This window comes from Leptonotus elevatus, chromosome 7 (genome assembly GCF_054856555.1).
Source record: "Leptonotus elevatus isolate MCC_2025b chromosome 7, RoL_Lele_1.0, whole genome shotgun sequence".
Taxonomy (NCBI): domain Eukaryota; kingdom Metazoa; phylum Chordata; class Actinopteri; order Syngnathiformes; family Syngnathidae; genus Leptonotus; species Leptonotus elevatus.
Genome location: NC_141245.1, coordinates 23,996,181 through 24,010,679, shown reverse-complemented (window position 1 = coordinate 24,010,679; position 14,499 = coordinate 23,996,181). Strand labels below are relative to the sequence as shown.

The 14,499-nt window shown below is 40.8% G+C and overlaps 1 protein-coding gene across 2 annotated transcripts in view; it reads right to left on the bottom strand.

Annotated features, from left to right (window-relative positions):
* Nucleotides 1–14,499, bottom strand: part of LOC147171642 (cell adhesion molecule 2-like) — a 135,438-nt gene that overhangs the window by 21,281 nt on the left and 99,658 nt on the right. For both annotated transcript variants that reach the window (XM_086079914.1, XM_086079913.1), the window contains one exon: nt 4,460–4,609. In XM_086079914.1, the coding sequence (XP_085936040.1) occupies nt 4,460–4,609 (150 nt within the window). The remainder of the gene's footprint in view (nt 1–4,459; nt 4,610–14,499) is intronic.

Sequence of the window (14,499 nt, the reverse complement as noted above, 5' to 3'; positions counted from 1 at the left end):
ATTTTCTAACATTTCCGTTTGGCTTCATTCACAAAGAATTCTGCTTAATAAACTGACTCATTTACGAGAAGTAATGTATCTTTGCAGTGCTGCACTCGGCAGCCAATGTGCCTTACGTGTATGATAAATAACAGATGCCAGCTGGCGAGATATAAGAGGAGGGCGGCGGCAAACGTGCGCACGCCCGTATGGATGAACGCGAGCAGAGCCGGCAAGGTTAACGCTCTCGTGGTGCTCACGGGAGGCTTGACTGAAGCCTCTCAGATGCAAGCTCATCGTTTACGCTCTCAACGCTGATGCATGAGCCCATTGAGCTGTCACACACTCGCCGCTTCCCTTTCCCAGCAGCCCTCAGTCGTTCCGCGCGCGATGCGCAAATCAGCGCGACGGGCACGTGTTGATCAATTGTGCAGCTCAACGCTGCAGCGGGGCTGGCAAAGATGGCAGACACATTCAGCAGCAAAACCGTCACGTTCAGATGACTTTCGGGTAGTGGTTTTTCAACGTTTTGCACCAAGACTGACCAAGACTGACCATTATGGAAGAGGATTAGGGCCAGTGAAGAGAAAAAAAAGGTTGGCAGGATTCTGACTTTGTTCTCAGAACTCTGACTATAAAGTCAGAATTCTCACTTTAAAGTCAGAATTCTGAGATTAAAGTCAGAATTCTCACTTTAAAGTGAAAATTTTGACTTTAATCTCAGAATTCTGACTCCCTCCACCCCCCACAATTCGTAGCTCTTTGTCACAAAGTGAGAATTCTGACTTTAAAGTCAGAATTCTGAGAATAAATTGAGAAGTCTGAGAATAAAGTGAGAATTCTGACTTTAATCTCACAATTCATAGCTCTTTGTCACAAAGTAACAATTCTCATTTCAAAGTTAGAATTCTGAGATTAAAGTCAGAATTCTGAGATTAAAGTCAGAATTCTGAGATTGAAGTCTTAAAGTGAGAATTTTGACTTTAATCTCACAATTCACAGCTCTTTGTCACAAAGTGACAATTCTCACTTTAAAGTCAGAATTCTGAGATTTAAATCAGAATTTTCACTTTAAAGTCAGAATTCTGAGAACAAATTTGAGAATTCTCAGAATAAAGTGAGAATCCTGCCGCCCCCCCACCACTTTATTGGCCAGCACTAGCTCTTTGTCACAAAGTAACAATTCTCATTTTAAAGTTAGAATTCTGAGATTAAAGTCAGAATTTTTACTTTAAAGTCAGAATTCTGAGAATAAACTTGAGATATCTGAGAAGAAAGTGAGAATCCTGCCAACTCTTTTTTACACTTCATTGGCCAGCATTCTGAGAATAAAGTGAGAATTCTGAGAATTCTGACTTTAAAGTGAGAATTTTGACTTTAATCTCACAATTCATAGCTCTTTGTCACAAAGTGACAATTCTCACTTTAAAGTCAGAATTCTGAGATTTAAGTCAGAATTTTCACTTTAAAGTCAGAATTAATTAATAAACTTGAGATGTCTGAGAATAAAGTGAGAATCCTCCCAACCCTTTTTTTCTCCCACTTCATTGGCCATCATGACCAACATTGAAATACAGTGGTGTCATGGGCATCAAAAACGAGGAGGAGGTTTTATTCAACTTCATTGTAAGCCACTAGACTTTGTGCGCACTTTGAACTTTCATACTGCACTTAAATGTAAAAAAAAAAAACTTAAATAATAATCTAATTAAAATGTATTGTACATAAAAGTTAAATAGAGAATGTACCTAAAGAAAAATGCAGTTCTTTAAGAATAAATATTATTGAGCATTAGAAAAAAAACTGAACTGGGCTTCAGCCGTGGTTCTTACCACTAGAGGGCGCCACTAATTATGCTCCAATGAGAAAAAAATAAAATATACAGTAAGTCACCCATTTTGGTGTGAAGCAGCCATTTCGGCTGAATTATTAAGCCTCAAATAGATTTGGGGGGAGAAAAAAAAAAGCTCCCGATACGAGTTTCATTGCCTGAGGCAAAATTGAGTAGATGACTGTCATGAGATGAAAAAAATCTTAAAAACCCATGCACAAACTTAAGCGGGATGGCAGCCATTTTGATTAGAAACAGCCATTTTAGGCCAATTTTATCTTGATAAAGTCCTACGAAGGAATTCACCCAAATAAGCAGAAGTGTGTGGCGTCATCTTCTCTTTTCATCTTAATCGCTTCGCCGCCTTATCGTCAGATGTTTGGCGTCCATTTTGACTCAAGTTTAATTGAATTCTTTCTTGGCCACTGACTTTAAAAGGTGATGTCATCGTTTTGATTGCTTGCACTTTCTCATTAACAAAGTTTCAAAGAGAACGAGCCATTGATTTGCTGCTAAATCCTCCAAAAACAATCAAATATTTCATTGAATCCAACTTTTTTTTTGTGTTTTTATGTAGCGATGACGCCAACCGTGCGTTTTGCATATTCTTGCGCATACCAGAAGCATTACAAAGGCTTGAACATCCGATGTGTCGCCTCTTTGAATTTCTGGAGAGAGACGCATACGTTTTTATCCTTTTTTTCTTTCTTTCATCACATCTAATAGTCTTTGGGGCTTATTCATCCTCATTTGTCAGACCTGAATTAAAATGGAACAAATTATCCAAAGGCCAAAGATCAGATTTTGTCTTCAGCTCTACCCAGCAGTCGCTTAATAATACGAACAACTTTTAAGTCATTTTTTTTTTCTTTAACTCCAATATAGCAGTTAAGGTCATTTTAATCCCCTTCCTTTGCTTGTCTATTTCATATCAAAGTACAAAAACCAGACCGCCTTATCTGTAATACTTTGCTCCAGGCTGCATAGGAATGTTTTTTTTTTTTTCTCATTTAAAGACAAAAGCAGCAGATGTTTTACCATCATCATCATCATCATCATCATCATCATCATCATCATCTCACATGAAACCTGTAAAAGCGTCTTTGGATTAGATGCACACAGCGTGACAAACTGCCTTTGAGCACGGAGGCCTGCACGGGACGCAAACATATGGCCATGCTGTCACGGCCCCGCCCCCGAGGGGGACGACGCGAGGGGAACGACGCGAGGCGGCGGAGGGGTCGTCAATGCGTACAGCGGTCTCACTCGACGGAAACAAATCGAATGTGGCTGTATCTCAAATCAAAGGCAAAATATGCTTGCTCTTCGTCTGCCAAAAAACACGTCACTTTTTTCAGAGCATTTTTGTCCTGTAAGGTTCAATTTCTTCATTTTCTTGATTTGCGATTGGATTTTTGGACCCGTGATTTGATTCAGAACGATTTTTGATTCAATGACTGTCTTGACTGACTATGATTTATATTGATTTATGATTTATAGATGTGCAAAAAATCGTCACATCTACTCCAGTCTGACTCGCTATTGCTAATTAGTGTGCTACTCGCGGCACTTTTATCACTGCTATTCATAATAAACGCTTCAGGAATGTATACAGAGAAGCATCTTATATGCTCTTCCTTTGCTGCAAAAGAATAACTTTTATTGCAGAGGTGCCAAATCCAAGTCCAGATAGTAAAAACCCTGCCACAGTTTGGCTTTAGCCTCAAGTGCTAGCTAGCTAGCGCCCTAGCTAGCTAGCGCCCTAGCTAGCTCCCATGGTGCTCATTTATCTGCTAGGGAGCTAGCTAGCTAGCACCAGGGGCCAAAGCCAAACTGTGGCAGGGTATTTACTTTCTGGACCTGGATTTTGCCACCTCTGAAGACGAGTTTGAAATTATTTTAAAATGATGAAAAATTGAAACAAAAGTTTTGTCTTTTTTTTGGGTGGTTGGGGGGCGTTCAATTACTCATTTTTCCCTATTTGCGGCAAGGCTCAGTCCGTAACCTACGCGAATAGTACTTAATTTTATATATTTTTTTAATTTGCAAGTGTCTTCATTCCAGTGCAAATGTATGATGCCCCCCCAAAATGCCTGACAGCGCCAACTGGAAGTTTTAAAAAATTAAGCCCCAGAGGCCAATTTTTACGTAGCAACATGAAATTTGGTAGGCATGTCAATCCCAATTAGTTTTAGCCTTTGATGCAAGCAGGTAAACGAGCACCATGGGAGTTAGCTAGCTAGCACCTGAGGGCTAAAGCCAAACTGTGGCAGGGTTTTTTACTGGATTTGCCACCTCTGTTTTAGTGGAATGACTTGATCGTGACTTTTTTTTCTTCTACTCTCTAATGTGGCTACAACTTAACAGTGTATCAAAACGCGCGGAAATTGTGTACAACATGAACAGCGCTCCCAATAAAGGCGCACAAAAACAAGGGCAAGATAATGAAATAATTGAAATAAAAACGATTTTGAGACATTTAAAAATCGATTCCGAATCGCACTAAATGAGAATCGCGATTCTTATGAGAATGGATTTTTTTGCTACATTCCTAGCTATTACTGTTATATATCATTCGTAACTACGAGTTTCCAAAAGTGAGACGAAGTTCAGTTTCCCCGTCGTCATTTTTTCGATTTCTGTGCTGACCTTTCTTGTCCCCGAAGAAAAGCGTCTGCTGCGCCGGGTTGGACCACTGGAGGGAGGTGTTGTCGTTGAAGTCCACCCGGCAGGTCATGTTGGTGGCGGAGCCCTCCAACGCCGTCACGTTCTGAGTGATGGGGAACTGACCTTGGCCACCTGTGGGGGGGACGCAGGAAGGGAGGGAGGGTTGAGGTCATGGCGGCCATGTGAACCGAAGGACTTTATTTCACAACCGGCTCGGCTCAGTGTGTTGACTGCAGAAACTGCGAGTGGTGAACTCACTCACGTGAGCTGCTGCACCTTGTTTTCTTCATCGCTCTGCGCTGCTCAAATGACACGGGAGCTTTTTGTTTACAGGCGTGGCGTGCCGGCGAATGCGGATGAGCGTCGTCGACAGCGCTAATCACGCCCCCCCCCCCCCCATGCATACGTCGCCCTCAAACTCCCCGACGGGTTCTCTCTCGTCGCGCCCGGGCGAAGGTGACATTGACGCGGCCTCCTCGCAGGTACAGTTGACCGCGTCGGCCGAGGAGGGAGCGGCTGCCCGCCTCATTAGTTGAGTGAGCACCGGAGGGCCCCCGTATCTGCCCACCAAAGCAGCCCCGCCCCACCACCCCCCCCGCCCCCCCCAGGACGGCCAAAGATCGGCGGCCCTTCCTTGACCTCGATTGTCCTGACGGCTCGTCAGCTCAGGGACACGCGGAGGACGACTATAAATAGCAATGAGAGCGCCGGTCCGGAGGGAGGACGTTTTACAGGTATTGTTGCTCATTACGACGTTCAACGATGTCCTGGTTTTTATGCGTCCGCTTTAATAATTCATCTGCCTGACAGAAAGGGAGGAGTCCAATTTAATAGGCAATACGTTACAATAGACTTGCGCAATCCCATGAGGTCCAATGTATATATTTATTTATATCTGACTTGAGACAATAATTGAATGATTATTTGCGTTGTTTGCAGGAGTGCACAACTGTGGCGCATCTTACTGAGAGCTGTTCCTAATATTTTGGTCACCATATCTCACCAAAAGTCCACATTTCTATTGGTTTAAGCCACTAAATCAGCTCGAATAGGCTACTCAATGGACTTTTGCTGAAAAATATGTCATAGTCCAACAAATAAAAATGCTATTTGATCAAAAAGTGCATTCTGCTTTATCTTGATCATCTAACGTATCCACCCATTTTTATTAGAATTTTCAAGGAATGTGAAAATAAAACGGAATGGAAATGCTAAAAAAAATAAAAATAAAGAGCCCAAAATTGTCAAAAACGTTTCTACGTATAGCATAACAAAAAAAGGAAAATGCTAATTTTGGCTATAGAAACCGGATATTACGTCACACGTACGTTTCTAGTCATAGAGCAATGTTGGACGATAAAGTAATGTATGTTTGAGAGGGACGACGAAAAATAAATATTTTGGGAATTAATTAAAGAAGCAAATATTAATGCTATTTTAGATGGAAAACAGCAAAGAAACGCTACGGCTTATCAAGAATTACAAACGCAAACACATACGAGGTCATCGCACAGCGTCGCAGTCGCTTCCTGGTCTTCTTCTTCTTTTAAATTACTGGTGGCTCTCATCTCTATGGTGTATAGTGTATACCGCCCCCTACAGAGTCGGAGTCCCCTCTCAATAATCGCAAAAGAAGAACAGATGGAAACGGGCATAAGTCGCCCGTTTTGCGCAGTTTCAGTAAATTCACTTAAAACATTCGAAACAATTGGATGGAAACTTGACTTTAGGCTCGTTGACCTAGCATATGGAAATGTTCACTTTATTAGTTTAAAAGAACTTTAACCTCTAGGCTCCGGCACCAACAAAGGATGTATTTTCTTTTTGAACCCATTTTAAATCTTCTTCTACAATGGTACCAGCCTCATCCCAGCTAATGCTATGCTAGTTCGTCTCTCAGGACTGGCGTCCAAAGTTTGCAAACCTCCTTTTGTGTGATGCTAGCATGGCGTTAGCTTCCCAACAGGCGTTAGCCGGGCCAAATATTTCCAAATGTATTTAACGTAGCACGTATGTAGCTTTTCATGCTTTGTTAAATATGCTCCGATGTCCATCAGTGGGGTCGGCACTGTTTGCTCAATTTTGAAGTTGCCTGGTATAACTAAATAAAAAAATATTTATTTTTATTTTTGTCAAACTGACTTTTTCTGTACAGCTTGTATATTGGATAAGTGATTCCCATTAGTGTGCCTTATTAGGAAAATATTCAATTTCATGCAATCAGTCCTAATTTATTTTTTTATCTACTCCAAATCATATATATTGGTTTATATATATCTATTATTATGACAAATATTGACAGGTAGAACAAGTTACACCAGATGTCAGGAAGTACAACAAAATAATATTTCAAAAGGCTATGCATTCTTTTTGTGACATTTTATTTGGTGCCGTGTATAACTATTCGATTTTCGATCTAACAAATGTACCTTGACTCAATAAGGGTTGACAAAGACCGGCGTAGAATCGTAACCCTTTAACTCCAAATTCATAATGAAAGAACTTTTTTGCCATACGAGAAGTTTCTCTCAAAGGCACGCAGTAACAAATGCAGACGGAGGCTTTTGCATGAAAAGAAAAGCATAAAGCTGCGGTCTAAAAGCACAGCGAGTCAAGGCTTTACATCTGCACGTGAAAAAAGCAAACCGTCGCGAGGAAAGACGGCAAGGTCGTACGCTCGCACCCCCGCCCTCTAAAAAAATGACACGACGAATCATCATCGTTGTGTGTTTTCGCCAGAGACGATCCATCGGCCCCCAAAACGTAATTTATATCAGCGCCCAAGGCTAAATCATGTCGGGGGCGTGCGTTGGAGCGTCTTTCGGGCATTACGTGGAAAGGAAAGGATGTCACATGTCGACAGGCTGCAGCGTTTGCAGGTGTCAGACGTACGTCAAACCCTTAAACAGTCCGGGAATAAGCACACAATACATGCAGCATACGAGTATGATGTGTAGAACATGACGCTCATAAATGCATTGAGAAAAATATTGTATGTTTGCTGTTCATTATTCAAAAGGTAATGCTGTAAGAGTAGAGGTGGCAAATCCAGGTCCGGAAAGTAAAAAACCCTGCCACAGTTTGGCTTTAGCCTCAGCTAAGCTAGCTCCCTAGGTGCTCGTTTCCTTGTGTTAGAGTAGACAATATTAAGTATTGTACTCTTTGCGTGTTCAATTAACTGAATGGTGAGATCCTGGTGAAGAAGTCCCTTTGCAAAGGTAAATAATTATCAGAAGCTTCTGATGACAAAAGGCTGACGACACTGAAGCCGTGTTCTATCAGGTTGTGTGTCCGGCTCTCCGGCACATCCTTATTTATTAAAAAGTGGGCGAATACGAAATGTCTCCACCCATCAGCCCACAGTACATTTGATTACAACTCAGTGAATACAAGAGAATCTGTTCCCATGGGTATAAATCAGATTAGAGAAAAACAATAATAATAAGCCTGTGACTCCCTTCCGACCGGCAGAGACCGGTCCCAGACAAAACTCCCTTTAAGATAGCAAATGTACAAACCCGTTGCCCTTTCTCATGAAAGTAACACAGATAAGAATACAATTCTATTCATTGAGCCATACTGCTATAACTAAATCCAAAACGGCTAAAATATAAATTGAAACTAAAAAAACAATGTTAATAACTCATCATTTGCTAAAGAGCTAGCTAGCTAGCACCAGCGGCTAAAGCCAAACTGTGGCAGTGTAATTTATGCTGCATTCGAGGATGGTTGGAAGTCGGACTTTTTTTTTACGAATTCAAACCAGGAAACGTGTACGGGAACCCCGAAGTACCCCCGACGTCACCGACGGACAACGTGTGACGTCACGCAACAATGGCGACCCCTTTGGAAACACAGACCGTAAATGCTAAAACACAATTTACTCGAGTGTAAAACGAGATAGCTTTCTTCATTCATAAATATTCAACATAACTTTCACGTGACGCAACGTACGTGACAGTACGCCCGCTATCTCCCGGCATGAAATGATGCGGGGAACTACTGAAGTGTACGGGATACTCATGAAATAAGATGAAATAGCTAAATTGCAAGAAGGCAAGTTTTCAAAATGAGTTTTGAGGACCAAATTAAAAAAGTATTTATCGCTATCCGCCATTTTGGTTGTTTACTTTCGCCTCAAACGCTTTCAGGTCGGAACAGGAAAAAAACAACTCGGATATATCCGACTTACTTTCTAGACTTGGATTTGCCACCTCTGAAGATGAGTTTGAAATATTAAAATTATGAAAAATAAAAAAAAAATTTTTAGGCGGCGTTCAATTACTAATTTTTCTCTATTTGCGGCAAAGCTCAGTCCGTAACACACGTGAATAGTACTCAAAATGTTTTTTTTTTTTATTTGCAAATGTCTTCATCCTGGTGTAAATGTATGTTTATGCATGTGACATTGAATTGCGAGACTTCTGCATTTTTGTCATTTTGTGTAAGAGAAAACATGGTGGCAAAGTTGGACGACTTGTGATAAAAACTCATCATAGCTCAGCGCCACCTACTGGCAGAAGAGGACATACATCCCATTTCTGGCGCTCTATTTTCTTTGAAACTTAAACATTCTTTTTTTTGTGTTTCTGCTGATGCGCCAAAACCACAAGAGGAAAATGAGAAATTCCATTTGATGGTTGGCGTGGATACAAAAAAGAAAAAGTTAACTCAAAATGAACCTTTTTTTATTTTTTATTATTATTTTTTTAAATCAAAATGCTTAACTAAAATCGTACGCCTTTTCCTTTAATTGCTTTTGTGTGTGTTTATTTAATCAAAACAATCCGCTCATGGGTTTACCTAAAACTGTAATTGGTCCATCGGTGGTGCTTTTGTGAATTTTTATTTTTTTAAAGAAACGTCACGTCATCAGCGCGTGCCGGATTAGTCGAGAGCGGCGCTCCAACATCTCCCCTGCCGCCGTTAACGTTCCTACACAATCAATTGAGGCGCCTCATGAATGAAATATTTAGCCGCACAGCTGAGAGGAAAAAGGAGGGGGGGGGGGTGCTCGGTTGCGGCGTTCTGTAAACACAAATATTTGACGAGGGGATGCGAGAGAGGAAACGGCGGCAACAGATGCACTCCAGGCGTGCTGCAGGTGCAAAGTGACGATTAGCAGGAGCGAATCACGACTTCCTGCTCACTTTGGGGACGTCAGTCGACAACAATGGCTGCTCGAGTGCCGGAAAGAGACAAGACCTTTCGTCTCATCGACATGGGGGGGGGGGGGGGGGGGGGGTGGATGGGACTTGATTCGCAACCTTTATTGAGCCAAGTTCAAAGTTCAAATAATTTCACGGCACACCACCAAACAGAAATGTCCTCAAAAGTGGATATACGTGTCAGTTATATACTTTCTGGCATATCATTGAAAATCATTGATTTGTTGCGCCATGTCCTTGTCAACAGCTTTCCTTTGTTGTCTCAAGTTAAGTCAAATCATACAGTATTTGTTTATAACCTTTGTAATCCTAACCCTAACTATTGGATTTTCTGTTTTTTTTTTCCAATTAAAAAAAGCTTTAATTTTAGACCTACACAGTGGTATAAAATAATAATTAAATAATATCTAATATTAAAATTAATAATAAAAATACCCCCAAATATGCGTCACTTCAGCATGCCCACCCTAAAAAGTCACCGCTCGCCACTGGAACACTTTATATTCATTAGATCCTCTTGAATTTTTATTTGAGATTTTTTTTTTTGAGAGAAAGATAATGTACCATTTTGTGTTATGATCAGTGAAAACACTTTTTTTTTCTTTTTTATAAAGAGCTCAGTATTGTTCATTCGGAAATGTCATAATCATTGCTCTTTATTTTTTTTAATTTATTATTATTTTTTTAAATATATATATATATTTTTTTGTGTATGTGGGTGAGTATGTGTATGTGCGTGCGTGCGTGCGTGCGTGTATTTGTTAGCTCACCAAAAACCTATTAGAAAAAATCCCATACCGTTCACCTAAAACGAACACCGCCGTCAGGAGACCCGAGGAAGGACCAAAGAAAACCAAGGAAGGTGAAATCCAGCACCGACCAGACACCACCCACCGGGCCACCCACCAGAATTCTTCCCCAACCCAAGAAACATCTAAATTCCAACAAATCCAAAAAATAATAATAATAATCAGGGAAATGTGAAAAAACATTTTGTTATCACGTCAATATAATGTGACTGAGCAAGATTTTACGACTTGGCGAACAACTTATTTGAACCATGTGACTTTCCTTCCACAGTAACTTGAGACGCGACTTAATTGTGATTTTGTTGTATTTGAATACAAAAGATGACGAGTGGAGCAAAAATCAAAAAATAAATAAAAAATAAAGTATCAAGAGTTAGCAGACGACCACTTGGGCTCACCTTTCGTCCACTTTCCAAAAAGATGAGCTCAGGCTTGGAATGCGGGCGCAGGTGCGTGCAACGTTATCATTTATGGAGGCCGAGAAGATGATACTCGCGATTTTGGCGAGCGCGCGGGTCTACGTGGAGAATATCAATACGAGAAGGACGGTTCTCGTTGAGGTGGATCAAACCTCGATGAGGCCGGGCTGGTGAATATAAATAAGAGATTTATTACGATTGATGATGCGGCGGAGTCTTGCACCGCGAGAAAAGTGCGACTTTCCCGAGATGTAACGCGTGTCTTACCACCACCACCACTTGACCCCTGCCCCCCCCCCGCGACCCCCCCCCCCCGCGACCCCCCCCCCCCCCCCAAAGCCTTCGTCAGTTTCGGCTGACTGCACTGAATAATGGAAGGCGGCCGGCATGTTGATTAATGCTTAGGGAGCGCTCAAGCAGAAACAACGAGCAGGAAACAACCCGTGCCTTCCTTTCATCACACAATAATAACACTCGCAGGACATAACATTAGCAACATAAAGAGGATATAAAAAGTCTACACCCCCCTGTTGAGACCAAGATAAGAGTGAGCACGCTCTTATAAGTAGGCTGTGGCCGTGTTCAGTATTAACTAATCACACCATTTAAAGTGCCTCAGATGAACTCCATATGCATTTCAGATGCTCTAGTAGGCTTTTGTTGACATTTCCCCTCCCATTTCTATTAAAACCGAAGGTTATCTACAACACTAGCTGTAGGGAATTAATGGAAATTCAATTACAATTTCAATTATTGCACTCCACAATTACCAAATCAATAGTAAAAAATAAGATTATTAATGCTATTTTGAGTTGTTTAAATTTATACATTTACACTATTTATTTTATTTTAAAATAACAAATTTAATAAATTTTGTTTGATCCAATGCAAACTTGCTTACCTGTAATTATGTTTCAAAGAATAAATGTTTTCGTTTTTTTTTTTTACGTTTACACATTTTCTTGTTTTGTACCCAAAAATTAATCATAATAAATAAAACAATACAACTAAAAAGCAATAAAACGGACATGGGGCCTTAAGACAAGGAAGGAATTATGAGCAGTTCGAGATATAATGAAAAAAAAAATCGCAAGGTTAATTTCAATATTTAAAATACACATCACATATTTAAATTGGGATACTTCCAGTAAACTACAAAAAGAAAAACAAAACAAAACACTATAATTAATATTGTTGATTTTTTGTTGTTGCTTGTGAAATCTTTTGCTGTCAGCCTCTTTCTAAAAATGTCTGCGAGCAAGCTGAAAACTGTGCAGCAAAATGGAACATATAGAATCATTTTTTTTCCCTAAATGTTGGCAAAAACAAAAATATTTTGGTTTTTCCTCTGTTTTTGGCGGGGTTGAACACATAACACCCGTGGGAACGTGAGAATTAATCACCGCTAATGCTGCGTCCTGACAAAATTGTAATTAATTGGCCGAGTCTAAACGGCGTGGCCCATTTGCCAGCATGTTGGGGGAAGAGAGGGAGGTTTCAACACGTACGCTGTATAAATATTCCATTTAATTAAAAAGTGCAGCGGGCCCCTGGTGGCGCGCGGCGAGTAGAAGGAATAACAAGAGTCTGCCGTCTCTCGGGTGACTCGCGACGCGATGCTGCTCGCTGCTCTGACAACAAGCCAGCCGAATATTTTGCTCCTGACATCTTGTTGGAATCGCCGCCTGGAGAGAAGTTCACCGAGAACGCCAACTGTCATTATCCTTACCCTCAATACTATCTTCTATTGATCTGCATGCACACGTCTCTCGAAGCTCTTCAAGGAAATAACAATAAGACGAGTTTTTTTTTTTTTACCGTCGACGCTTAACATAACCGTGCCGAGTTCCCTCAAGTTCGTCTCCCACGAGAGCAGACGCCGGCGAATGTGCTGTGATACATCGACTTGAGCGGGAATTTATATTTGGGCTCGTGTCGGTGGGAATTTGCGTCACCTTGTCTGATGCGTCGTGTAAAAAAAAAGGCGGACCCCAGGGCTCGCTGCCAAGACCACTTTGATTCTCCTGGTGGCGATACAGCGTTGTACAATTTGGAATAACTAAAGCTACAGTATGTTCACAATTCATTACAGGTTGAAAAAAATCTCACACTCCACATTATAGTCACAGATTGTCAATCAAGAGATGGCGTAAAACGCTAAAATAAAATGCAAAAATAAATATAGAAATAGAATTAAATATCAATCAATAAATAAAAACGCTCTGCTCTCACATTTATTTATTTCCTGCTGCACACGCTCTGTCAGGACGAAATGTTATTTAAATGAGGGGGCGGTCCTAAGCTTGTCTTGCGTTTTTGCGAATGTCGCAACGTGACGATGTGGGGATCAATTTACACGCAAAAGGGCATCGTGACAAAAAGTCACTTTTTAGTAAGCAAAAGTGACGTTTACAATGGGATGAACCATCAAAACGTGTAGGAAAGTAGAAAACGACGTAAACCTGGCGCTAAAGCCACCTCGCCGCGCCCCATCCGTTTGAATCAGCGCTCTTCATCAAAGCCACGTCAAGCCGCTATCGATATCTTCTATGAAGACTTTGCCAGCAGCCATTTCTGCGACCTTTCGGTCCAGCGGGAGTTTTACGAGTGCAGCTTTTTGCACCGCGGGCGCACCTCTTGGCCTTTTCATGAGCCTCGGCTCGAGATGAAAGATGACTGGATTTCGCTGTCAGGGCACCTATAGGCGGCGAAATGAGCAGCTCAGGATGCACCAGATCCATACGGTCCACTAAATCCACAGCAAACCAAAATGATCCAAATCACAAAACAGTGACGAAACCAAAAATGAATATGTTGGAAGAAAACCATCTCAAACCTGCTGAGTCCAATCATAATCCGCAAACGGAATGCCGTGTTTAGACGGGTGGGGGCGTATAGAACACATTAAGTATATAAGTACTCGCAAAATTTAGCAGCAAATGTTTTTATTTTCTATCCAATAAAAAACATGTACAGCACATGAAATAAAAAAAAATATTATTTGAGTTCATGAAAAGTAACAAAAAAAAAAACACAAATTCAAAAAACAATTTTGTTTACAAAATAAAATAGAAACGAAAATGCTTTAAAAAAAAAACCCGGAAACTACATTTTATGTTTACAAAACTAAATCAAATTATAATTATAGTGAAAATGTCCTTCGTTTTAGTCTTTGGTAATCAATTTAATGCATGAGCATTTGAGGATTGATTTTAAATGTGATTTTAAGTATTTCTATTTTATCAGAATAACGACACGGCGCAGTTGCTTCCTGGTCTTCCTTCTTTTAAATTACTGGTGGATCCCATCTCTATGGTGTATAGCGCCACCTACAGCGGCGGAGTCTCCTCTCAATATTCGCAAACGAAGAACAGATGGAAACGGGCAGAAGTCGCATGTCCGTTTTTGCGCATTTTCAGTACATTTGCTTAATAAATTTCAAACAATTGGACGGAAACCCGACGAGTGACAAGCTACACCGCAAGATTGCCATTTTAAACAACATTTCGAGGACGACGAAGCGACAGACAAGCGAGTCCCAATCTAATATAACCGCAATTACGTCGAGGGAATAAAAATCATATGAATGCGTTCAATCAGCTTCGGTTCTAATAAGCACAAGCCGA